Source organism: Musa acuminata, chromosome BXJ3-3, assembly GCF_036884655.1.
Source record: "Musa acuminata AAA Group cultivar baxijiao chromosome BXJ3-3, Cavendish_Baxijiao_AAA, whole genome shotgun sequence".
Classification (NCBI taxonomy): domain Eukaryota; kingdom Viridiplantae; phylum Streptophyta; class Magnoliopsida; order Zingiberales; family Musaceae; genus Musa; species Musa acuminata.
The window spans coordinates 19,528,520-19,556,402 of record NC_088351.1 but is presented as its reverse complement, the minus strand read 5'-3'; the positions used below and the strand labels follow the sequence as shown (position 1 = coordinate 19,556,402).

The following is a 27,883-nucleotide window of genomic DNA, read 5'->3' as shown; positions in this document are numbered from 1 at the left end:
AATAATATTTTATTATGTCTTTCTGATTGCTCGTAGACACTGTTATAAAATCAAATTTTTAGACTGAGAAGTTCGATTGTGAATCCATTTATATTATTATTTATAATGTTTTCAAATAATTTTTATAATATTTTTATTGTGATGACTAAAACACTATAATAAGTCATAGTATGGACGGATCATAAGATGACTCCAAAAAAGATGAGGATGATATTTTTGAAACTGATATGAGGGTAGTATACGAGGGTATTTTGGGATATCATTTAAAAAAATAAAACAGGAGGCCTTTTAAAAAAAAAATGAAAAAGGAGGCATTTTAGGAAAATCACCTTTTCTTACGAAATTTTCTTTTTCACCATTTCCATGATTCTATCTAAATTGGTTATAAAACTTCCCAATGTTCATATGTGACTAAATATATAAAATAAAATTTACAATTTTTTAAAACATTAGAAGCAATTTTTGCAGTAGAAAGACAAGAAATGCCTTCACTCCACTCACAAGAGATCCCGTTTCTCGTTTCCCGCTGTCCAAGATCGTTTCGCGATGGGAAGAGCCAACCTCCACACTTGCAATTGGTTGATCGCCTCCGAGAAGTGAAACGGCTGCTCGCGTTGCTCTCCAAATCCCGTCGAAATGGCGGCTCTCGCGGCCTCTATTGGCCTTCGTCCTAAGCCTCCGAGCTCTCTCAAGTCTTTTCCTTATACACTTTTTCGTAGGATTCAGTGCTCCATCGAGGATCTCAAGGGCCAGAGAGTTGCGGTCAGTCTTCCTCACTCTCCTCCTCCTCCTCCTCTGGAAATATCTTGTTCTTGTAGTTTCTGTCGATCTTTTCCCTTAGAGGTGACAACAAATCCAAGAATAGAAAATCTTTGTACTGATCAACAGATGTTGGATCGAGTTCCTCAAGGTACTTTCATAGTCCACTCTACCAAATGTCAATATGTTCACAGTCGAATGTCCTTTTCCTTTTAAACCTTCTGTTTAGAATCTCAAGCATACTTACATTTGACGAATCACAACCGACGAAATAAGTGAAAAGTTTTGAATTTTTTTACCAATTTTCATTTAGAGAGACTTAGGGCTTGCTTCAACAGGGTGTTCCATTACTAATAATTTCTTTTCCATTTTGGATGGTATTGGAGAATTTGCTCGAACAAGGGAGAGAAGACATGGGATGGTCTTGTTAATGGAAGAGCATGAATGCAATTCATTGAGTTTCCTGGGTTTTGCATGTGATTTTGCCTATGGAATATTGTTCAGTCGAGGTCTATCCTTGTTTATGGGGTAAAACACACGCAATTCATTGATTTTGGTGGGACATTTATGTGAATTTTCCCGTTAAAATTGTTCAGTAGAGGTCTATCCTTGTTTATGGAATATCACGTTTGCAATTTTGGTGGAAGTTTTAGAGAAAAATACCTAATGCACTACATGTATCAGATTGAAGAACTGAAAGCCTAGAGTGTCACCATTTATGTTGTTTACTGCTTTACTTTACATGAGAAACTGTTTTAGATTATCTTAAATGCTGCAAACTCGCATAGTTTAAATTATGTGTTGCTGCTTAACTTGCGGGTCTGCCTTAAGGCTTCTTACAGCATTACCACACTTCATTGAGTTGATGTTATCCTAGTTTGGCAGGTTGTAGGCCTAGGTGTTTCTGGGAGAGCTGCGGTTAAGCTTGCACTTTCTAGAGGTGCTTCTGTTCTTGCGATCGATAAAAATGAGCAAATGGTTCCTCTGGAGGTTTGTTATCATATTGATCATGTCAAAATTATTTTGTATTCATTTTTGTCTTTAATCTAATCACAGACATCCATGATTTCAGAGAGATCCTCAGTTTGTGGAATATGCTGATTTGCAAACCATGCTTGGTTATTGTGACAACATGCACCTTGCTAATGCAGATAGAATAGTTGTATCTCCTGGGGTTCCCCTCCAGGAGTATGACCTTTCCTCTTTGCTGCATTCTGTAAGTTCCATTGGCCAACCCTTTCCTACCTCTTGGTTTCTTCTATACCCCGTCTACCTAGAGATAGAAGTCAATGAAAGTGTTCACTGAGTAGTTCAGGGCTCAGATATAATGGCTCAATAGCTTTTTATATTTATATTGTATTTCATGAAAGAACTTTGACATATGGCAAAACAAAACTAGTTATGTTGTCACTAACTGCAGGGAAAGCTAGTGATGTCTGAACTGGACTTTGCAGCTGAAGCATTGCCTCAGAGCATGAAGATTTTAGCAGTGACAGGAACAAATGGAAAATCCACCGTCACTACTTTTGCTGGACAGGTAACTTGATATTTTTTTTCTGTACTTAGGAGTTACACCTAGGCTTTCTCCCTAGACAACTTCCTGTGGCATTGTTATCAAATTAATTATTATGGCTAAAGTTATCTCTGCCTTTTTGATCTACCTTGGCCATCGGTTTTAATATAACCAGTGATTTAAAAAGCGCTAGGCGCCAAAAGGCGCCAAGGTCCAAAAACGCCCGAGGCGCTAGGCGCTCGCTCGAGCGAAGCGAGGCGCTAAAATATAAAAATATATAATATAGTTAATAAATATAATTATTTAAAATTTTAAATAAAAATATGCTATTAAATTAAGAAAATCTAAGATACAAAATCACAATGTCACATTAATAAAAAGTTTCAAAATTCAAAACAATAAAATTTTACATCAAAATAAAAATTAACAACATTAAAATCAAAATAATATATTATTAATCTATTAGCAGCGGGAAGGCTCGCGGGAGGCGCGAGCAGCGGGAGGGCTCGCGGGAGGCGCGAGCAGCGACAACGACGAGCAGCAGCAGCGGGAGCAGGAGCGACGAGCAGCGAGATCGGAAGCGGCAGCGGCCGCGGGTTAGGGTTGGGTAAGAGTTATATCGGTTTAGTTGGTTCGATTGAACCAACTAACAACCGAACCAGGACCGAACCAGACCTAAAATCCTGGTTCGGTCACTTGGTTTACCTAGGCGCTCGCCCGAAGCGCCCAGCGCCTAGGCTCGGGCGAGCGCCCAGGCGGCGCCTGTTTGAAACGCGTCGCCTGGGACATTAGCGAGGCGCTCGGGCCTCGCCTCGCCCGAGCGCCTAGGCGAGCGCCCGAGCGCCTCTTTCAATCACTGTGTATAACTGGAATGAGACCTTGATAAAGTTTATGATTTTTTCCTGTTATCATTCTGAACAAGCAATTGAGAATTCTAGCATGTTATCTTTTGATAGATATACATTTTTAAGACATTGAACTAGAGAGGAGTCCTACTAGTGGCACTTTAAGTTTCCCACACCACATTGTAAATCAATTTTTTTAATTTTGACTGGTTAATTTGAGGTTTGTCAGCAAACCTGCTTCGGGTCAGGTTCAGGTAGGAAAAATCTGAACAATTATTGATAAAACAGCCAGACCTGCTCTGTACACAATCCCCAGTCTTCGGATGCTGCCTTTTCCAACTGAATTTTTTTTTCTTGACAAACTAAACATGACCTAATTTGATCCAAATTTTGACTAAAAATAATAAATGGATACAATCAATGTATTTAATCAGTCTTGATTTTCTCAATCTACCTGTATTTGTCATGGTTTGACCCTGAGATTTCTACAAACATATAAAAAAGTAGCTACTTTACATTTTATTAACAAAAAACAACATAGAACAAGATGTAACAAAACCTGTTGTGGACCTATCTGAAGCAGACCTGGTATGTTGGACTTAATGTTAACATAGTAATTCAGACCCATTTAATTCCTAATTCAGACCTGACAGAAATTATCCATGTGATTTTTCATGTTCTAAAAGATAGTTTAGAACATGCATCATGCAGGTTATTGGTGTTAATATTTATTTTACTGAGTTTATCACCACTAATCAAAATTTGTTTTGGATGACATAGGTGGAAACTGGCTGCATTTGTTACTTTCTACCTTGGTGTTAATATTTATTTTACTGAGTTTATTACCACTAATCAAAGTTTGTTTTGGATGACATAGGTGGAAACTGGCTGCATTTGATTACTTTCTACCTTTATTGGATACAGATGCTTCATCATTTTGGCATTGAAATCTTTGTTGGAGGGAACCTTGGAAAGCCACTCTCAGATGCTGCCTTCCTCTGTTTGCATGCAAATTCCATTGAGGATATGATTCAGGCAAATCTGATTATCTCTCTGTCAATGGAATACATGTTTATTTTCTTTCTTCAAGATTTCACGCTTTCAAAATAAGAATTACGCGAATTATGTTAATTCTGGATCAGTTGCCTGGTCATTGAAAGATGTTATTCTCTACCATAGTAATCATGGGTGGTTGATTTATTCAAGATAAAATTGCTAGGATGGTATAGATTCAAGTATTCTTTGTTGGACAAATTTAATGACGTTGGACATCACAGTTGTGATATATATTGTCAAAATGAGGCTTGTAATGCTCTTGGGCTATGCACCTTAATAAGCAATCCCGCTGCAGTCGTCTCACCATTGCTTGGTTGGATTACGTGCACAACTGTTTGATTTGTTTTAGCTAATGCATGTGCTAACATTTTCTTTTTTGACAGAATAGTTTGTTGATAAATGATACTAAAATACTCTATGTATGCATCTTTTGGCAGTATCATTATTCCTTGATAAATTTAATGCAAAAGATAGTCTTAACTCTCTGCTTATATGTCTTTTTATCAATTGCAAAGATGGACTAGGGTATGTGATAAGCATAAAAAAGTGAAGTACCTTTTGCAATTTTGATAATGGTAGGACATAAGCAGCACAAGTAATAAACTTCTAGCATTTCACATGTGGCATAATATCCATAATTCGACCTTTATTATCTTATAACCTCTATACTTACAACATTGGTGAGGCTTTTTGTGATCATCTCAATTAGATTTATGTGTTAATGACATCTAATTTTGTTGTCTTAGGTTGCTGTGGTGGAGGTCAGTAGCTACCAGCTAGAAATTCCAACCAAATACTTCTCCCCATCAGTAAGTTTGATTTGTTTGTTTTTTTCTATATAGCATCCAATTAGCAAATTATTGATTGATTAATCTCAATTATCTTTTAAGGTTGCAGTCTTTCTAAATCTCACTCCTGATCATCTAGAGAGGCACAAGACGTTGAAGAATTATGCTGAAACAAAATGCCGTTTGTTTTCTCATTTGAAGCATAACAAGCTTGCGATCCTCCCCGTTGGTACATTTCTACAAAGTTTTAGATATGTGTCTATATTGAGATCAAGATATTTACATTGCGTTTGTTGGTCGAAATTGAAGTGTTATAACACATCAACATGAGAATAGTGAAGCAATTGTTGGTTTAGAAAATTCATGTTGACAATTTTATTGATGCTGAAATATTTAGTTTATCATCAGCCTTGATTCATTTATTTCATGTAGGAATAATTCTAGTGTCTAGGAAGTATGCAAGTGTTCTAATTATTCTGATATGCACTATTATTTTCATTTTGGTTATCTGCTCTGATAGCTAACACATCTCATGTACTTGCTGTCATATATGACTGAGAACTGAAAACAATTACTTCTAGGATTATGCTATGAAGATAGACTGAGAACTGCAGATGCATATGTTTCTTAAAAATTTAGTGCATGAGGGGTTAAGTATAGTTGTTAAGTTACTGACTCTTCTCTTAATGGTGCTGCATTTGGATTCTATGTAGCTACCCCATTGTTCTGTTACAGAGATGCCCTTTGCATACTCTTTAATCAACTCCTCAAAGAGCAAATAAATTAGTGCACCTTGCATATTACTGCTTACTACAGTAATCTCCTGAACACAATGTGAAGTATGATGACACCATGACTTGACTAATATCATTAATTCCTTGAGTTGGAGATCCCATGATCTTCAAATTCAGTAGTAACAACAATGCAAGGGACAAGGGTAAAGTCCATTTGCTATGTCTTCTCTCAACATTAATGTAATACGTGGTGTATTCTATTTAAAGTTGAATTTGCTTTCCATTTTGGCTTTGACTGCTTTGTTATGTTTTTCACCTGATCATTGACATGACTTAAATACATAAGTGATGCATGTAATTTTCTGGTAACTGTTATTTAAATTTTTTTAGCATGCATCTCTTTTGGAAATGGTGCTGTAGTTAGGCATCAGGAACAAACATGGGAAATTGATATCAGGCTAATTGGTAGAGCAAAATGTTTGAGTTAAATGCATCAGACTATAAAGGAAACTAAGATATGGGATCCATATGTAGTTAGATGTTGAAAATAAAAACCAAAAATCAAACATGTTCCGGAAAACCGGATAATAAGAGGAAGTGAACTTTAAATTCAATATCCTATCACCTTGTTTCATTTTAATATCCCATTGCTTTCTGTATTCTTAAGATTTGACTCTCATGATAGGAAATCAATACGTGGAGGAAGCTTACAGCAAATATACTGATAAGTGCAATCTAGCTTGGATTGAAGGAAACCCAGGCATTAAGGTAATCTTGAGTTCTCTGGTTCTGTTTGGTCTTTTAAATGTTTTTTTTACTTATAGTCTTTGACTTTGTGTTTTGTTTTGAAGACTGATTTTGGGTCAAAGGTCGCCACATTTAGCTTTCCTACAACTGGGATTGTGACACATCTACAACTAGGAGATCTAAAGGCAATAGGGGCCCACAATCATAGTAATGCAGCTGTGGCTGCATTTTCAGTTCTTGGGTTGGATGTTGGAATTGATTGTGACTTCATTAAATCCACAGTGGGTATTCTCAGTATTCTGCCACATCGGATGCAAGTAGGTTAGTTTGCTAAATTCTTTAACATGGTGGGGCTTTGTTCAATAATGAAATTTGTACTTAACTACCATTAGGTTCTCTCACACTCTCTTAGTACACTTACATTTCTGTTAATAACAGGTTCAACTTCATGATGATTTGATGCTCCGCTAACAAGCAATGGGATTACTAACTTTGAGGTTCCCTGGAAATGATATAATTTCACAAAACCAGTGTAGAATACTGAATTGCTTCTATTAAGAAAAGTCATATTTTGATGTATGATACCGGTGTGATGCAGAATAGGGGTAAAGTAGAATAGATTTCGAAAGAAAACTGATGATACAATTTTTCAGATAGAAAATGTACGAACTCAGGATAATACTTAATAAGATCGAAAAAAAATAGCTCACCACCAAGTTTAAAATCACAAAGGGATACAGAGAGTTCACCACCCCAAGGAAATTAAACAAGGATACAAAACTGAAAATAAAAGACTCACCACTCAAGGAAGCATCCAAGAGACACAGAGTTTTAGAAAGAACTCCAAGAGAGTTTCTGCCAAAATATAATCAGTTTTTAAAGTCCTTTCTAAGCCCTAAATACCAAAATAAGTACTAGTGCATGAAACAACCCTTCGTGCATAGGGAATTTCAAAATTAAGTGTTTTACAGTTGCAAACCAATTTCTTTAAAGCATTCCTTGGTCATGAAGAAAAGTACCTTGAAATAGCTTTAACTTTGTGCAGGAAATATGCTGATAAGTTGTCATATTTTAGTGGGCTGAGTTGAAGATTATGAGGCAACATTGTTGGCTGAAAAAAATAGCATATCATCAGCTAGGTCCTTATGAGCAGATTGTAGCAAATTAGACACTCCCGTGTCAATCTCCCCTGGTTGAAAAAGGCTTGTCCTCAAGTCCTTGTTTGTTTCGTTAACATAATTGTGTAAAAGACTTAAATCAACAACATTAAATGTTGGGGACACTCCATAATCTTCAAGTAGCTCAACCTTATAAGCGTTTTTGCCAATTCTCTTAAGCACTTTGAATGGACCATCAGCCTTTGGTTTCAATTTTCTAAATTTGCCCGATGGAAACCTCTCATTCCTTAGATGAATCCAGACCAAATCACCAATATTAAACTCCATATGTTTTCTGTGTTTGTTGGCAGCTTTCATGTACCTCTTATTTTGCTTTTCTATATTTGCTTTAACACCCTCATGTAGTTTCTTTATCTGCTTTACTCTCTCATTAACATCTCCACTAAATTGCTTAGTTGTCGAATAAGAGACGAAGTCTAAAGGACCAGTAGGATTAGCACCATAAATAACCTAAAAAGGACTCTTACCAATACTATGATGCATAGAACGATTGTAGGCAAACTCAATTTATGGAAGAATTTGATCCCACTGCTTAATATTCTTGCCAACATAGCTTTTAAGCAAATTTTCCAAGCTTCTGTTCGTTATCTCAGTTTGCCCATTTGTCACAGACTTAGCTGGTTTTGCCTAAGTCGTGCGGTACACTTGCGTATCCGTCCGCAAAGGTCAGTCTCCCCGAAGCCTCCCATGTCCCTTAGGACCCACAAAAGAGAGAACGGGTTAGAGAAAATGCCTCATTCGGGATCCACAAGCAAACATTTCTGAAAACACTTCATAGATAATGCAAATTACAAACAGACTTTATAAGCTCTGGACAGTTGCACAACAAAGGGCAAAATGGTCCACTACAGACCGAAAATCTCTCACAAGTGTCCATATGACACAACCTTTATTTACAAGCCTAAAACGACCACCAAACCCAACTAAAATGAGACTATTAAGCCTTCGGCTGTCCCTCTCCATGTTAGGCAAAGCATGAACATACGAAAAGACACGGACATACATAAGCATTACATCAAACATCCTGTTTCGAAGTTTGTCCGTGACATTCTCCCCCACTTACTCCTTCGACGTCCTCGTCGAAGCCTTTGCCGACACTGCAACTCCTTGCCTTTGCTGAGTCTTCAATCTTTTGCTCTAGCTGCAATTCGCCTCCTGGCTCCCAGCTGCTCTCCGTTGCTGTTTTTGAGTAGTCGAACCTTTGATCCGCCATACTGCTTCAACTCGCCAATGACTCTGACTCTAGTGTGGGGTTGGCTGAGTTGTGTTGATCCCTGTTGGTTCCTGCGGATCCTCCAGATGAAGGAAAAGACCATCCTTACTGCGCTAGTCTCTCAAATGCCTCATGCTGCTTGAACTGGGTGGATGCTTGTTGGAGCTTTAACGAGCATCGTCTCGCAAACTTCTGAAGTTTTGGGTCTTTCCTCCATAAAATTTGTCCATAACTCTTCTTTCACTTAGTTGTCACTTCCAAGTAGGTTCGCATCACTTTCACTTTCGATTAGCATTTCGTTGGGAAATGAAGCGGACAATCTACTCTCAGTAGCACTGATCACCGTTGGTGAGGATTTGACAACTATTGTCTTCCATTATCTTCGAAGGGTCTTTGAACTTGTGCAGAGCTCCTCTGCTGGATAGATAAGAGAATTGGGGTACTCGGTTTCGCCCATTCTCTTAAGGGTTGAGAAGGCAAAGGTTACTTGACTTCGCCCGCCTCCTCGAGGTTGTACTTCATGCATCGAGCTGGTTAATGACCTTTGCCTGCTCTTTGCTCACACTTCTGAAGCACTTGAAGTGTTTGCACTCCTTGCGTTGAGTTAGCTACTGTGATTCACCTTCTCAATGCCATCGAACTTCTGGAATGCAAGAAGTTTTCACCCCAACTTAGAGTAATTCTCTAATAGATTTGGTCGCCTCTGGGATTGTACCGTCTTCTCCATCAACCCTGTCGCCTACTCCACTGAGTAGCAAAGGTACAGCACCGCGTACTGCCTACTTCGTTCCTTGGTCGTGCACTCTTTCATGACCCGAAGTCCTTCACTTTCGGCTATCTTGATGAGAAGCTCGTTGACACTGGTCTTACGAAGTTCCTTGGCCTCTACCCTTCAGCTCTGTCTCGGTACTTGGAGTTTGCCTCTGCATGCTCCACCTCCTCGGCCCCTTTCACGACCAAGCGCTCTCCCTCCATGAGAGTAAGGGATCAATGACTTTCACGGAAGTCCCGCCTCTGCAGTACCATGGCGCTACCATGCCCATGGCCCTACTATCCGTCGCCTCGCATTTGCGTCCCTTTTCTTCCCGATCAGTAGATATGTCTCTGTGGCACTCCTCTGAGTCCACCTCCATTCTAACTGATGCTTGATTTTGGGTAGCTAAGTCCCTCGGGACTCGTCATTGCTTCCTCGCCCCTTTCGACCCCTTGCTTCAACACCTCTGTGTTTTCCAAACAGCTCCCTTTGGTCGATGGAAAGACAGACTGCAACTTTCATGCATGGCCTCTGCCATCACGTTGTAGGATTTGCACCGATTCTGTTCTCCTTAGCTTCCTTAGTAGCAACATTCGCTTACTCGACCTTGTCCTCTGACTTGTTGGGCTCCCTTAAGCAAATATGGGCTCTGGAGCAGTCCAACTCTCCAGCTGCTTCGATCATATCTCTGCATGATTAAGTCCCTCGCATAGGACTTACTGGTACTTGCATTCTAACTTTTTCCTTGGTGAAACACAGCCCCCATATATTGATGACCAAGGCTTCCATCCGATGCAAAATCCGATGCACGTATGGAAGACCCACCTCTGTGCTACCATGGCCTTCACTCCTTGAATCCATAGCCCTTCTTGCTGTCGTGTTGTTCACCGAAGTGGAGCTTCTAGAAGCTCCCGATCATACCTCTATATGATCTAGTCCCTCACAGGACTCATTCATGTGTATCGCATTGCCACGAACTGTTCCACCATGATCCGCTGTATCATGTCGCCTCCTGGTGACATCTCCATTGCATTCTGATCCTTGTGGGATGAACTCGAATTGTGATCCCTCCATGTGTGGCCTCTGCCAATACATCGCAGGGTCTCTTCCGCCTTCGATTTTGTTCGCTCATTTGGCAATCGATCTTCATCCACCCACCCTTGGGTCACACCTAGATGAAGCACCGCTCTAGGACAGTCCGTCACCTAGTAGCTCCCGAAGTCCCCCGACTTCGCTGCAATTAGTGCACCATTGTCTGGATCCTGGGCCTCTGCCCCTACCAACACAATTTTCGTTGCGCACTGCTTCCTTCATGGCAACTTGAATGACAACACTGTGGCATATTCTTTAAGAGTACCCGCCTCCGCGTCCTCTTGCCCCGTGCCAAGGCCTTCTAAACCCAACTTCGCCTCCGCAACTTGAGTTGCCTTAGTTCCTCCATCAAATGCTTTTCCGAGATAAAGTGTATGTGCCTAGAAGCTCCCTTCGTCTTTGGCATCATGTAAGATGAGTCTGCTCCGATAGAATGAAGGACCCATAGAACAACATGATCCTGCTCTTGCCTCTGCAAGAGTTCATGTCCTTGACCATTGTCCAAGGAAAGCACTGTGCCTCTACTCCATGTTCCATCTTCTAAGTTGGCTCCCTTTATGCGGCTTGGGTACTTCGCCAAGTTACACCCAAGTTGCTCCGCTCCTCGTTTTTGCATTGAGTTGATGGTGGCCTTCCTGCCCACCATTCCACGGGTCAGCTCTCCCTCGAGTCCGATCTCCATATCGACTCTAAGTTTGCCTTCATTTGTGTTGCTTTGGATCGCTCCCCCACTTGATCTCGCAATGCATCCACCAATATATTCTCTCGAGCGAGATCATGCGACGACTCCTCGCCGCTCGCTCAGTCCATTGAGCTTCGTGGAGTTGTTGTTTGTTGAGGTACTCCTCAACATGTGAGGTTCGTTCCACATGATTCTCCCTTTGGAGAGCCGGGACTTATCCCGTTGGAGCAACATCTCTCTTCGTTTCGGAGTCCACCATCCCCTTGGACTACTCCGATTTGCTGAACAAACTGTGCATTGTTCTACCTCCTGCAAACGCACTTGCTAGATTGTGACTTCACATCAATACAGCCCCCGCTGCACCACTCAAGGCCTAGCAACATACTGAACTCATTGCACACTTTAGCCTCCTACGGACGTATCCTTCACATGCCGAAGAGAAAGTTTCAATGCTCCATGGCGTTGAGTTTTGGTCGCCTTGGGATGGCCGTGAACATTCCGTTGTCCACATACAAGCTCATGCATGAGTACCAAATTCTTTGAGTTAGCAATTCCCCTCACCTCTGTGAGCATTGCACAACTCTTTCGGTCGCTGAGCAATTCATTCCACCTTGCATGGTCTCATCTTTTACTAAGCGCCTCGCTTGCCTTGAGCACCATCAAGTCTAGTTGTCAACGTTGAGCCGTAGCTCAAACTCACCCATCCCAACCTTTGTGCGCTCCGCATTCTTTCAAGCTTGCCTGTTCTCGTGGTGCCTCTTGTGCGAAGGGTTGGCCATTCCTCTGAATGCCAATCTCAAATGCCCACTCCTCCGAGCGACTCCTTTTCCTTGCATCTCCATGCCCGTTTTCTCCCAAAAGGTCATGCGTGTGCTGACTGCCCTCAACACAGCCCCGCTAGGTCCCCCACGTTTGCATGCTAAGTGTTTCTATGAGTGCTTGTCCCGCTCTAATACCATTTGTCACGGACTTAGCTGGTTTTGCCTAAGTCGTGCGGCACCCTTGCATGTCCGTCCGCAAAGGTCAGCCTCCCCGAAGCCTCTCATGTCCCTTAGGATCCACAAACGAGAGAACGGGTTAGAGAAAACGCCTCATTCGGGATCCACAATCAAACATTTTCGAAAACACTTCATAGACAATGCAAATTACAAATAGACTTTACAAGCTCTAAACAGTTGCACAACAAAGGGTAAAATGGTCCACTATAGATCGAAAATCTCTCATAAGTGTCCACATGACATAACCTTTATTTACGAGCCTAAAACGACCACCAAACCCAACTAAAATGGGACTATTAAACCTTCGGTTGTCCCTCTACATGTTAGGCAAAGCATGAACATACGAAAAGACACGGACATACATAAGCATTACATCAAACATCCAGTTTCGAAGTTTGTCCGTGACACATTGGTTTGTGGATGATGCGAGCTGCTGAAATTCACAGAAGTACTCATCTTCCTCCAAAGAGTTATCCAAAAATGACTAAGAAATTTTGAATCTCGATCAGACACTATAGTTCTTAGAATACCATGCAATTTAATAATCTCCTTAAAATACAAATCAACAATATGAGATGCATTATTCAATTTATTGCAGGGAACAAAGTGAGACATTTTTGAAAATCTGTCAATAACAACCGTGATAGAATTCTTGTTCCTTTGAGTTCTTGGTAGTCCCAAAACGAAATTAAGACTCACTTTCTCCCATGGAGCATTTGACACAGACAATGGAGTGTACAATCCAGAATTTTGACTTTTTGTTTTTGCCAAATGATACACTCGGTATTGCTTTACATGTCTCTCCACATCTCTAAACATCTTAGGCCAATAAAAGTTTTATTGAACAAGAGCTAGTCTTGTCTTTATCGAAATATCCACCAAAAACACCACCGTGAGCTTTAGCTAGAATTACTTGTCTCAAAGAACAAGATGGAACACATAAAACATTAGCTCGAAAAAGAAAATCATCAAAGATAGAAAATTGTTGAAAGGAACATAATTTACAATTCTACCATATTGAGCCGAAATCCATATTGTTCTCATAAAGATATTTGAATGTTTTAAATCCAACCACTTTGGCTTTCATTGCTGATAATAAAAAATACTTTCTGCTCAATGCGTCAGCAACTACATTTTGAACACCAGATTTATGCTTAATTGTAAAGTTATAAGATTGCAAAAACTCTACCCAAGCTGCATGCCTCTTGTTTAGCTTGTGTTGGTGATTAAAGAACTTTAATGCCTCATGATAAGAATATAGGACAAATGGCTTGACAAGAAGATATTGACTCCAATGAGATAAAGCTCGATAAGTGACATAAAACTCCTTGTCATAGGTAGAATATTTCTTTCTCGTATCATTTAGTTTTTCACTAAATAATGCAATAGGCTTTCTGTCTTGACTCAAAACAACACCAATTCCCACATTAGATGCATCATATTCAACCTCAAACACATTGTCAAAATTTGGTAAAACTAAGATAGGAGCTTCGGTCACCTTTCTTTTTAAAAGCTCAAAAGCATCATTAGCCTCACTAATCCATTTGAATTTATCACATATTAGACATTCGGTGATTGGAGCGACAATAGAGCTGAAACTCTTGATGAATCTTCTGTAAAAGGAAGTTAAGCCATGGAAACTCCTCACATCATACAATGAAGCAGGTGTTGGCCAATTGAGAATAGCTTCTACCTTACTTTGATCCATCATGATTCTATCTTTTGAAACAACATATCCCAAAAACACAACACTAGAAGTAAAGAAATCATACTGCTTTAGATTAGCATAAAGTTTTTTCTACCTCAAAATAAGAAAGATCTCTTTCAGATGATTCATATGCTCCTCTTCGCTCTTGCTAGACACCAATATACCGTTAAAGTAAACTACAACAAATATTCTAATGCATGGCTCAAGTATGTGATTCATAAATCTCATGAAAGTGCTAGGAGTATTAGATAGCCTAAATGGCATAACCAACCATTCATATAAGCATTCTCTAGTTTTAAATGTTGTTTTCCACTCATCTCCAAGCCTCATTCTTATTTGGTGAAAACCACTCCTCAAATCAATTTTAGAGAAAATATAAGCACCACACAATTGATCAAGTAAATCATCTAACCTTTGAATAGGAAAACGATAGTCCATTGTGATTTTGTTGATGGTGCGACTGTCCACACACATTCTCCAAGAACCATCATTCTTAGGCATCAACAAGGTTGGAACTGCACAAGGATTCATGCTTTCCCGAATCAATCCCTTTTCCATCAACTCGTCCACTTGTCTTTGAAGTTCTCCATGCTCCTTGGGACTTATTCTGTAGGCGGTCTTGTTAGGTAGAATAGCCCTTTGAATAAGATCCATATGATGCTGGATGTCTCTCAAAGGTGGAAGGCCATGTGGAATCTCTTCCAGTATAACATCTTTAAACTTCTCCAGGATTTGTTTCATGATTGTTGGTGTCTCCTTGTGTTATTCATTTTCCTCTACTACTACTAGAGCCATAACATGACCACCCTTGTCTAATTCACCTTTGCATTCGCCATAGGACATAAAAGCACTAACTTCCTTCTTTAGTGCACTGATTTCGGAAGATTGTAGTGGAGCTAAGATAATCTTCTTTTTATTCATCTTAAAAGAATAAGTATGTTTGTAGCCATCATACAACACCCTTCTATCATAATGCCAAGGTCTTCTCAACAGCAAATGACAAGCGTCCATAGGAGCAACATCACACCATACTTCATCTTTATAATACTTGCTAATAGAAAACGAAACTAAATATCTTTTAGTTACCTTGATGTCATTTTCTTTTTGCAACCAACATAATTGGTATGGATGTGGATGAGGGATTGTGTCTAACTTTAGCTTCTTCATCATCTTCAAAGATACCACATTCTTAAAGCTGCCGCTATCGATGATCACCAAGCACACCTTGCCAAGAGAAGTGCATTTAGTGTGATACATGTTTTTTCTCACCCAACTTTTATCCTCGGCCACATAAGATACTTGTAAGCTACATTGCAATACAATAGACAAATCATGATCTGCATAAGTAACCTCTTCCTTATCTTCATCATATTTTGGTTCGTCGTCGGCTTCATCTACTCCTCCATCACTATGATCTTCAACCAAAGTTACAATCCTCCTATTTCGACAATTTGAAGCAATATACCAAAAACCATGACATTTGAAGCATTTTCGGCCACTTGGGGTAGAAGAATTAGGTTTTTTTTGCTCCCAACAGATTCTTCACCCTTTTTTTGCACCTTCGATATCACCTTGCTTTGTAAAGTAGGCTTGGAACTTCCTCCTTTTGTATAGCCTTCTTTTGAACCGTATCGAGAACTCATTTCAAATTTCTATTGCTTTTTAACTTTTAATGCCAGCTTGCTCACATCATTTAAAGACCAATATGATTGCAGTTGAACAACTTTAGCAATCTTATACTTCAGACCTCCTAAGAATCTTGTAATGGTTTGCTCTTCTGGTTCCATAAGCTCTCCTTTTAACATTAGGTTATCGAATTCTGCTATGTACTCTTCCACACTAAGATCTTTTTGCTTAAAATCATGGATTTTGAGAAATATCTCTTGTCGATAATTGTTAAGTAAATATTTTATCTTCAACTCCCTTTTCATTTTTTCCCATGTCACGATCTTACTCTTCCTCTCACGTTCTCTTTGTTTCTTCATATTTTTCCACTAAAAAGATGCATTCCGTCTAAGTTTAAGTGTCACAAATTTTACCTTTTGTTATGATGGTTCTTGAAAAATGAAAATTATTTCTACTGTATTAAGCCAATCAATAAAGTCATCAACATTAATTTTATCTTCAAACTCTGGAATATCCAATCTTGGGTTGTATTTTTTCTGCCACTCGTCTTGGACTCCATGCCTTGTCCGAAATCTTCTCGACTCCCTTGGATGAGGAGGTGTATAATCATCAGAAGTAAATTCATGGACATCATTTTCATGCTGGTTGTGTCTACTTTGAAGTTCTTCGATTATTTCATTTTCTTCTTGTAAACTACGTAGCAATCTTCGTAGCTGCAGCCTCAATGACTCAGCATCATCTTCATGGCAACTACCTTTACCAACTATATCTTTTCTATTCCGCCTCACTATGATCTCTAACTATAATGATCCGAGCCTGATGAGCTAACTAGCCTATCAACTTCGTTTGGTCTAATCCACTGACCAAAATGCTTAAGCTGAAGTTGATAGTAGTACACTCATCAGACCCTTATAAGCTAATCTTAATCTTGTCCACTTTCGATGTGGGACTAATCAAGGGTGTTACAATCACCCCCACTCAAAGGCTTGACGTCCTCGTCAAGCCCCAACATAACCCAGATCAAACCCTAGCATAGTGCATGTGAGGCGTAGCCCAATGGTGGCTCCACGTCGTGACGAGTCCTCTGACTCCGTCTACGAGTAGCCCTTTCCTACTTGAGCCCCCTCACCATGCCCAAATGCTAGGTCGGCTCTGATACCAATCTTCTACGAATCTTCTATAGTATCCAGCCAAACCCAAGAAGCTTCTAATCTCTGAAACATTAGAAGGCTGCTTCCATTTTATCACAGCTTCAATCTTGTGAGGGTCAACAGATATGCCAATGCTCGAAATTACATGACCGAGAAACATAATTTCATTGAGCCAAAAGTTACATTTACTTAACTTGGCATATAGTTTCTCTCGCCTTAGGACTTCCAGAACTGTCTTAAGATGGTGTTCATGCTCTGCTATGCTTTTGGAGTAGATCAAGATATCATCAATAAACACAATTACAAATTTATCGAGATAAGGGTGGAACACTCTATTCATGAGATCCATGAAGGCAGCTGGTGCATTTGTGAGTCCAAAAGGCATTACTAAGAATTCATAATGACCATATCTTGTTCTAAAGGCAGTTTTCTGTATGTCTCCTTCCCTTATCTTTAGTTGATGATACCCGGATCTCAAATCAATCTTTGAGTATACCTGAGTACCTTGAAGTTGATCAAACAGGTCATCTATTCGAGGAAGAGGATATTTATTCTTTATGGTCACTTGGTTGAGTTGTCTATAATCAATGCATAGTCGCATAGATCCATCTTTCTTCTTCACAAATAGGACAGGGGCACCCCAAGGTGATACACTAGGTCGAATAAAACCCTTGTCCAAAAGCTCTTGGATCTGTTTCTTTAACTCCTCCAACTCAATTGGTGCCATTCTATATGGAGGTTTAGAAATAGGTGCAGTACCAGGTAGAAGATCAATTGTAAATTCAATCTGTCTATTTGGTGGCAGTGCAAGTAGATCTTCAGGAAAAACATCTGGAAAATCCCGTACAATGGGGATGTCCTTTAATACTAGCTTCTTAGATTCTTCTCTAGAAATAAAGGCCAAGTATCCTTGACATCCCTTCAGTAATAGTTGGGTAGCACTCAAGGCTGAAATAATAGAAGGGAACTTTTCTTGAATCCCAATGAACTTGAAAGGTGGTTGATCTAGAGGTGAGAAAGTAACAGTCTTCCGAAAACAATCTACACTTGCATGGTATGCGGAAAGCCAGTCCATACCCAAGATAGCGTCGAAATCTTGAAATTCTAATAGAATAAGATCTACTAGCAAATCGTGACTTTCAATAGTAATAACACAGTTTCTATATATCTGATCAACTATCAAAGAGTTTCCAACCGGTGTTACTACCATTAATGCATTATTCATTGTCTCACGATTCTTATGCAGTTTCATAGCAAAACAAGGTGATATAAAAGAATGCGTAGAACCAGAATCAATAAGCACAGATGCTGGCATACCACAGAGTGTGATGATACCTTTAATAATAGATCCCGAGGCTTCAGCATCTTGATGAGTCAGTGCATAGACTCTTGCCTGTCCTTCCTCTCTGGGTCGTAGCTGTTGTTGTCCAGTTGTTTGGGGTGGAGCTCGGCGTTGATATTGCTTCCGTGGGCAATCCTTCGACATGTGCCCCGGTTGTTGACAATAAAAACATACGCGTTGTCCCATGGGGCATGAGGTGGAAACATGATCTGTCTTCCCACAGAAATAACATCTTATAACAACTTGATTGCTAGGAGCTCCTGCTTGTTGATGCCCGAACTGTTTGCCTTTTCCTTTCTTTGAGGGTCCAGAATGTGATCCCCCATACGTAAATGGTGCAGCACTAAAAGGTCGCTTTCGATCCTTTGCTTGCTGTAATTCATTATCCAATTTCTCTACTACCAAAGCTCGATTTAACACTTCAGCATATGTTGGTAAAATCAGTACTGCAACATACTTTCTAATTGATGATCGAAGTCCCCTCTCAAAATGACGAGCTCTTTGACTTTCATTAAAAGCAATATGTGGAGAGAACTGAGCCAACTCAGTGAAATGATGATCATATTCCATTACAGTTCTATTTCCTTGGTGGATGCTAAGGAACTCTTGTTGTTTCTCAAAGCGAACTGAATCAGGAAAGAACTGCTCATAAAATGCATCTTTAAAATGTTCCCAAGTTACCACATTACCTCCAGCCTCTAACATCCTCCTTTTTGAGGTCCACCAAGTGTCTGCCTTCCCTTCCAAAATGAAAGAAGCGAAAGGCACTTTCTGATTTTCCCTACATTCGATAGCTTCGAATGTCTTTTCCACTTGACGAATCCAACGTTCAGCAAAGATTGGGTCTGGCTTGCCCTCAAAAATTGGTGGTCCCAATCTCTTAAAGTGATCTAAAGTATTATTCCTACCCCGTGGAATTTCATCTCGTTCCTCCTGACGCTCAAAGTATCCTCTAATAGCATTGAGGACTCCGTGTACGTCATCTTGAGCATTGACGGGTGCTGGGGCATGAGGGGCATTCTGCGAAGTCGGAGAAGCTGGCCCATAATTAGTGACAGGTGTACGGGAGGACTGGGTTTGCTCTACGATGCGTGGAGCTTCCAAGTTATTATTTGTTTGAACACCTCTCCGAGTGCGTAGACCAATAGCATTGCGACCATGAGCTCCCCGAGTGACAGGACCACTAATCTCTGGAATTGGCTCCATTACTCCTATAATATGTTAAAGACAATCATCGGTTAGAGTCAATCAAGGGACCTAATACACCTACAGGCCCTAGACCATGGCTCTGATACCATAAAAATTGTCACATCCTGGATTTTTTTTTTTTTTTTTTTTTTCACACAGGCCAAATAAATAAACATCACTTTATTCATCATCTATAACCATTTATTACAATTCATTTATTCATCAAATTACAAATAGAAAAGTAAATATAGTGATGTTAACTTCAAGAGTCATCCAAGTGGCTCTACCTAGCGGTAGAGGAAGGTCCGCTCTCCACTAGAATCCGACTTAGTACTAGAGGGAGGTTGCTCTGAAAATCAAAAACAAAGAAAATTCAGCAACGCTGAGTAGGAACCCCAAAAGTCAAATCAAGATGAATACATGACCAAAATTCAATCAATCATCCCATTGGCGTATATCAAATACCCGAAGGAGCACTCTCCCAACAGCGGATGGAGAGGCTTTATCCTACGGGATGAGTTTGTGTTCTCCCAACAGCGGATGGAGACAAACTCATATCACACTCCCAACAGCGGATGGAGTGGTGTCCCACACCCGCCAAAGTGAGGACACGTTCCTCCCAACAGCGGAGGGAGGAACTGTCCAGCCGCCACGTCTGACGGCCCGCTAATCCCCGAAGGGAATCGCCCTACCTGCTCTCGGCAGGAATATAATCTCACACTGGTCATATCTATTTCGGGATGAAATAACATATTTAAAACATCTCTTTCAAAAATCATCAATATCAAATAATATAAATTAACCCTCAATTGACTTGAACTCTAGTTTAATCGATTCTATTGAACTCGATTTACTAGAGCCTAACTGAACTGATCTCTAATCCTTATTTAACTGGTCTGGAACCACCCTAGACTAGTATAATTTAGACTAGATTAAGTTCAATTTAGGTTAAACTAACTTGAATAAGTCAATCAATTCGGAATCACCCTGAATTGATCTAGACTAATCAAGTCTAGTTTAATTCAATCAATATTTGGGCTCAAGTTCAACAATAATATTGGACTAGATTGAGCCAGTCCATCTACTGGTCATGTGCATTATACATGATTGAGCATGCATTACATAAAACTGGCCCAACCTTGGCCCATGGACTAGTCATAGCATATACTCATTAACAACATAAATGAAAACATAATAATGCATTAAAAGATAGATGAGGAGAAATGCTTTAATACAAAGAAATAACATTCTCAATTTGACTAGAAATCACAAGACATTAAAGAGGGACTAGGAGATAAGTTTTAACACAATGAAATAGCTTTCTAAATTCAAATAAAAATCATGTTTTCAACACATAAAATTTTAACATATTCTAGTCATATTTTAAATCATTCAGAATAATATATTTTAAATTTCAGATCAAAGAATATAAAAAAAGGGATTTTAGATAACATATTCTAGTCTAACAAGATTTTAATCCAAAAAAGATTGAAGATAAACTGTAATACATAAAATATATCATATAAAACATATTTTTTTTTTACATATTTAATTCTACAATAAAAACCTTAATCATGGGTCAAAGAATATTATGAAAACTTTAATTGATTATTTTAATATAAAAAAAATTTGACATTTAAAGAATTGATAAACATTTTTCAAACTATAAAACTTTCAACATTTAAAGAATCAAAATAAAAGCTAAAACTTTTAAGAAATGTAGGGAAACCTACCTCTTGTCAATAGGGTGTAACTCCTCGTTCTCTTGTCAACAGGGTGTAACTCCTCGTTCCTCCCGTTGTCAGGCTCGACTAGGTAAGGAACGAAAGAGAGAAATCCCTCCCCTTTAAATAGGAGGTGGTGAGCCTCTATTAAGGGAAATAAAATTTAATTTTCGTATTTATTTAATATAAATTATTTCCATTTAATATACTAACAAATATGATATCATCATATTTGGAATACTTAATAGTTATTTCCTTAATTCATATCAACAAACAAGGAAGTAGATTAAGATTTCCTAAATTATGATAGCAAGTAAGGAAAACAAAATTTAAATCTCAATCTCAAATATTTGATTTGATTACATTTTTAATATAATGATCCGAGCCTGATGAGCTAACTAGCCTATCAACTTCGTTTGGTCTAATCCACTGACCAAAATGCTTAAGCTGAAGTTGATAGTAGTACACTCATCAGACCCTTATAAGCTAATCTTAATCTTGTCCACTTTCGATGTGGGACTAATCAAGGGTGTTACAATCACCCCCACTCAAAGGCTTGACGTCCTCGTCAAGCCCCAACATAACCCAGATCAGACCCTAACATAGTGCATGTGAGGCGTAGCCCAGTAGTGGCTCCACGCCGTGACGAGTCCTCTGACTCCGTCTACGGGTAGCCCTTTCCTACTCGAGCCCCCTCACTATGCCCAAATGCTAGGTCGGCTCTGATACCAAATATAATGATCCGAGCCTGATGAGCTAACTAGCCTATCAACTTCGTTTGGTCTAATCCACTGACCAAAATGCTTAAGCTGAAGTTGATAGTAGTACACTCATCAGACCCTTATAAGCTAATCTTAATCTTGTCCACTTTCGATGTGGGACTAATCAAGGGTGTTACACTAACCTTTAGCTCTGATACCAAACTGATACTGGTGTGATGCAGAATGTGGGTAAAGTAGAATAGATTTCGAAAGAAAACTGATGGTATAGTTTTTCAGATAGAAAATGTACGAACTCAGGATAATACTTCAATAAGATCGAAAAAAAAACAGCTCACCACCAAGTTTAAAATCACAAAGGGATACAGAGAATTAACCACCCCAAGAAAATTAAACAAAGATACAAAACTGAAAATAAAAGACTCACCATTCAAGGAAGTATCCAAGAGATACAAAGTTTTTAAGAGAACTCCAAGAGAGCTTCTGCCAAAATATCATCAGTTTCTAAAGTCCTTTCTAAGCCCTAAACACCAAAATAAGTACTAGTGCATGAAACCAGTGTCTGCCATACCGAAACGTACCGCCCGGTACGGGCGGTACGTACCGGTCCGATAGGCCAGCGGTACGCGGACCGCCCGGTACCGGTCCGCACTATAGAAGTGCTACAGTGCTCGGTACACTTGGGTGTACCGCTCGGTACACCGTACCGTACCGGTACCGAGCCCAGGTCGAAATACCGGTACGGTACGGTATTGCGAACCTTGCATGAAACAACCCTTCATGCATAGGGAATTTCTAAATTAAGTGTTTTACAGCTGCAAACCAACTCCTTTAAAGCATTCCTTGGTTATGAAGAAAAGCATATTGAAATAGTTTTAACTTTGTGTAGGGAATATGCTGATGAGCTGTCATATTTGAGTAGCCTGAGTTGAAGATTGAGGCAACATTATTGGCTGAAAAAAATACTATATCATCAGCAAGGTCCTTATGAGCAAATTGTACCAAATTAGATACTCCTGTGTCATTGTAGTTCAATGACATCAAAGACAAGAATTTCAATTTGCTTGAGGTAAGAAAACCAATGAACTATAGACAGATCATCATAGGATTGAGTTGACACTCAAATTTAAAATGTGGGGTCTTGCTCAAATGATAAACATTATTGCTATCTTGCATAAGTTTGGGGCCTGCTTTACCTGAATACTATGTGATTAACTGTTTGAATTATCTTACACCTCTTTTTACAAATTATTTCAAGGGAATTGTTGGTCAAAATAAATTTTCTTCTGAAGATGTCACTCCTGTTCACTCAGAAAAAATATATATTACTTTGTTCATGGTTGTTCTGGATTTGATTTATTCCTGGACATGGTTTTATATTATTTGCAAGTTTTGATGGATTTGCTAAATACAGTTTGCATAGATGCACATGGAATAACATGGGTGGATGACAGCAAGGCAACAAATGTTGAATCAACCTTGACAGGATTAAAGGGTTTAAAAGAACATAATGCTGTTGTTCTTCTTGGTGGTGTTGCAAAGGTAACTTTAGTTTGACCTTCAACTCATAACATGTGTTTTCAACAGAACGTTTTTAATCATAATGGCTTTTAGATATTTTTTTCTTTCTTTGTAAGTTTTTTAAATGTTGGGAGGTACATGAGTTCTTGAGTATCACCATATCCCTATGATAACATTGATATTGTAAACATTATAGGTGTTTTTAGAATATGGACTTGCCTATGTATAAATTGTCATGTCAGTACAGTCTTAAAGTTTCTTAATGGTGGCTGTTGGATTCAGTTGCTTATACTTGATGTCTACATCTTTAATTAAGTTACAAATTTTTAAGAAGGGAAATCATATGGCATTATATGTCTTACTTGTCATGCTTATGTGCTTTTCTAGGCTTTGAATGATCGAGAATCCAATGGTTTTGAACAACTAATAGACGATCTTAAACACCACAAAGGTGTTATCACGGTAAGATATTTTCTAGTTGAAGCTGGTTGTGCTTATATGACTAGATCCACTAGTTTATACTTTTCTTACTTTATAAATTAAATTTCTGATGATAGGTTTGTTAACCAACAATATCATGGATTTTTTTTAGTTTGGATCATCAGGTGCAATGATCCAGAAAACACTCTGTGATGGTGGTCTAGAAGTTCCTTGTGTCAGAGCCATGAATCTTAAACAAGCTGTGGATATTGCCAAAAACATGGCAACATATGGTTTGGCTTTTTTCTCTTTGAAGCATACTTGTAGTCTTTATCAGGAACCAAAGTTGTCTAGTTTTGGACATTTTGCTTTTTTCCTTCCTATTAAAAGATTTAGGTGCAAGTAGGAGCTTCCGTCTTCCTATTTTTTCTTGTTGCTGTTGGAACTAAGAAATATTTATCTTTTATAGCAATTCTCCTTTGCAATGCAATTTTTCATTGGTTTTACAAGTAAGTCCAAATTTTTATCTTCAGAGAATTAGCTGTAGTCTGGATATTTCAGTTGCCACATGCTCTTGGGGCTTTGGGTTTTAGATATAGAAACCCTAAAAAAACTGTAAAAAGAGTTTGAATGTTGTGGACAACATTCATGTAGCAGACCCCATATAGTTGGGACCTTATGATTTGCTGTTGTAGACACACACATCTAATGAAAAAAGGGCACGGTTTGTAAAAGTGGAATGATCTAGCCTACTTTGTCCGTAACTAGTATTAGTTTACTGACAGTCCTTTTGACTTGTCTTTCAGAGTAAAACAAACCTTGCTTAGCTTTCTAAATATTCTATGAAATCTTTCCTTCATTGTGATGCATCATTGTATCCATTGTTTTTTGCTGAATGGTAACCAATGCACATAAATCACTTTGCTGTATTTATTATTAAGATCACATGACAGTATACTTATGATAAATTTTAACTTTTTCAGGGGCTGCATGTTTGGTTATATGCTGTTTTATATTTTCTATTCCATCAAAGCTTCTATGTTTGGTTAGATTCTTAAGAGAAGCTGATCAAATATTTGTGTTATGTTTAGGTGATACAATTCTTTTGAGTCCAGGATGTGCTAGTTTTGATGACTTCAGAAACTTTGAACACCGAGGAGAAGTCTTCCGAGAATTAGCATTGTTGTCATAGCTTATTTAGTGCTTTACTGAAGCCTCTAGTTAAGAGGGGCTGTAGCCTGTCCTACTTGTTTGGAATCAGTCACATGCTTTCTTTGTTATATTCTGAGTAATAACTCAGGACGTCAGAATTTTTTCCCCTTCCGGCCTCTGTTTGAGTGGCCAGAATGTAATGAAGCATAATAATCTGTACTAAAACTTTAGTTCTATTTTGAAATTTAATATGCTTATATTCATTGTTTTGTAACATTATCTTGTCGAGGATTTTAGCTAGACCATGGCTGAAACTTCAGATGATGTCAGCCTAATAAATTTCCATATTTTCTTGTTTTCTTCTGTTTGAAACCTGCAAGTCCCTGTGGCCTTGTAGCATGCCAGAGAACTTGAAGCTACTAAATTTGGTACATGTTACTTTTTCTCTCTTTTTTGCCTGATTTCAGGTGGTTAGAAAGCAAATGAGTCTAATCAGGTTTGTGGTGCTGCATCATCTTACAACTAGTTATTTTCAAACCAATTAATGGAGAAAAATCACTCTAGTCTCATCTTGTATCACCATATTTTTGCAGGGACCTTGCAGTGCAAGTGTAATGATCTCAGGTGCAAATTTCTTGAAATCATGCCCGTGAGTCAATCATGTTTCTAGAGCTTCTAATTACAATCACAATACAGGTATTTGTTATATTATTTCCGTCAATCATGAAATTATTTTTCATTGTCATGTGTACAATACAATAATACTTACAAAGGTATACTTCAAACAATATAACTCATTTTGTCAGTGAAGTTCTCTTTGATTTCCTGCTCTTCTGATGTAGTATGATGGCAGCACAGTATCAGATACATTAATAATCATAATATGATAATGGAATCTTATTGTTCATCATGTTTAAGAATTGTCCAAATGTCCTTAGAAATTGGTTCCTCATGAATTTATGGTAAAATCTTGAAATTTCTTCTCCCTTGAAGCAATCGACTGTTAAAAATGCATGTGTCACAGTGAGGAATATACCAATGTCAATATGCATGTATTTGTGTTCGAATCCCTTGTTTGTAGGATGTTGGAGGCCTTCCACAACAGTTGTAGGGGATGGCTTGAGGAGGGGTGACAATCTCCTCTCGGATGAAGTGGATCCAGAGTGGGTTCAGGTTATGGACAAGGAGGGGTCGAAAGCTAGGAGAGCCTCCTAAGAAGGTCCCTTCAGTCCCGTTTTTCCTATCAATTGCTCGGAGTAAGAAGAAGAAGACCCTTCATACCAGCGACAATGTTGTTGATGCAGCGAATCTCTTGCCTCCATCCTCTGAACTTGTTTATTTTATCCTAGAATTGCAGTGGTGCAATCCTGGAGAGTCATCTGTTGAGGACCACAACCTTGCCTTTTTCCGAAAGCTAGGATCTGCTTGAGAGGGTGACGTCATCCCTGCCAATGGATGCTCTAGTGACATTATAGTGGTATGGAGAACTGCTTCGGTCAAGGCGACACCTGGTAAATTTCCTCAATGTCTTAATATCATCCTGGAAACACCAGGTGTGCCTCCTTGCCTTTTTTTTTGTTTTTTTTCCATGGTTTATTCCAGTACTTCTTTGGTTGTCGTTGTGACCTTTAGAATATATTTATGGATATCAGTACTATTAATTCTCCTAGGTTGGTTTGCAACGATTTTGATCCCATTCTTTCAGCCGAGGATGAGCTTGGAGATAAACCTTTCAACCTTTTCTAAAATAATAATAATAATAATAATAATAATAATAATAATAATAATAAAATAAATAAATAAATAAATAAATATTATATTATTATTATTATTCGTTTTGTTCCGTAACGAGCGGTCCGCATATCGGTATATCGTCGGATCGATATGTACCGCCTAGACGGTATTATTCGATATTGCTTACCTTAGTTTTACTTGGAGCAACAACCACGACACCTCTGGTTTATGTCAAATTCCTTGGTAATAACCTCTGATTGTCCTTTTTGCAACAGGATCACTATGCAACACTTAGCTCATATTGCTTCTGATCATGCTCCCCTCCTTATGACTCCACTATACTTTAGAAGAATGGACGTAAAGCTAGGATTTTCTGGTTTGAGCCTTATTAGGTAGACTTCCAGGAAGTCAAAGATATTAATTCTTCTTGGACGTCTGACGACGCTTCTGTTGATCCCATACCGATCTCTCCTAGACCAGTGGACCTACCTTCCTGTTGGCTTGCAATAATGGTCATAATGGTCGTAGGTTTGAAATATCTATCGTCGATAACGATAAGAAGATCATCACATTGGAGACCAAGGACTCTCATGGGTTGTTGACTCCTTTGTCTCCGCAACGAGCTCTAAACTCTAAACAAACAACTTCACTCTAGGTAAAGATGTAGCGTCGATATCGATAAGGAGATCGTCACATTGGAGATCAAGGACTCTCAAGGGTTGTTGATCCTGGAAGATAACTCTTTCGCCTCCACAATAATCTCTCAGCTTTAAACAAACAACTCACTCTAGGGAGATCAGATAACTATTTCGCCTCCACAATAAGCTCTCAGCTTTAAACAAACAACTCACTCTAGGGAGATCAGATAACTCTTTCGCCTCCACAATAAGCTCTCAGCTTTAAACAAACAACTCACTCTAGGGAGATCGAAATATCACTTTTCATAAAGTGGCCACCCTCAGTTAGGAAGAACCAAATCAATCTCCTTAAAACTGATAATGGTAATGTTATCTACGATGATAATGAGATCCTCTCTTAGTTTTCTAGATGGTATTCGGATCTTTGGTTCACCATGAGTCCTATATCTCTCTGGTTCTCTAGAATTCTGTTGACTCCATTCCTAGACTTTCTACTGTTAACAAGGTCTTCCTGTGTGAACCTTTTCCCCTATTGGAAATTAAAAACCCCCCTTTAACAGATGAGTAGGGGCAAAAGTATGGGCCCTAATGGTTATAATGT

At 38.9% G+C, this 27,883-nt stretch overlaps 1 protein-coding gene across 3 annotated transcripts; it reads left to right on the top strand.

The window, feature by feature from the left end:
• The first annotated feature begins 516 nt into the window (after positions 1-516).
• On the top strand, positions 517-25,184 carry LOC135585912 (uncharacterized). 3 transcript variants are annotated; one of them, XM_065142126.1, is made up of 13 exons: positions 517-762; positions 1,645-1,749; positions 1,832-1,975; positions 2,180-2,296; positions 4,042-4,152; positions 4,920-4,982; positions 5,064-5,190; positions 6,381-6,463; positions 6,547-6,763; positions 23,232-23,359; positions 23,726-23,800; positions 23,931-24,051; positions 24,850-25,184. In XM_065142126.1, the coding sequence occupies exons 1-13, from the start codon at positions 637-639 to the stop codon at positions 24,948-24,950; spliced, it is 1,518 nt and encodes a 505-aa protein (XP_064998198.1). In that variant the 5' UTR covers positions 517-636; the 3' UTR covers positions 24,951-25,184. The 3 variants fall into 3 exon arrangements, with proteins under 3 accessions (XP_064998198.1, XP_064998197.1, XP_064998199.1); XM_065142125.1 differs by having other exon boundaries at positions 23,931-25,184; XM_065142127.1 differs by lacking the exon at positions 24,850-25,184 and having other exon boundaries at positions 23,944-24,079.
• The last annotated feature ends 2,699 nt before the right edge of the window (positions 25,185-27,883 follow it).

Bases quoted from the DNA above. Each gene is read 5' to 3' on its own strand.
- LOC135585912 (XM_065142125.1), top strand. From the start codon at position 637: ATGGCGGCTCTCGCGGCCTCTATTGGCCTTCGTCCTAAGCCTCCGAGC. The intron at 763-1,644 runs GTCAGTCTTCCT...CTAGTTTGGCAG, and splicing joins TCAAGGGCCAGAGAGTTGCG to GTTGTAGGCCTAGGTGTTTC. The intron at 4,983-5,063 runs GTAAGTTTGATT...TTATCTTTTAAG, and splicing joins CCAAATACTTCTCCCCATCA to GTTGCAGTCTTTCTAAATCT.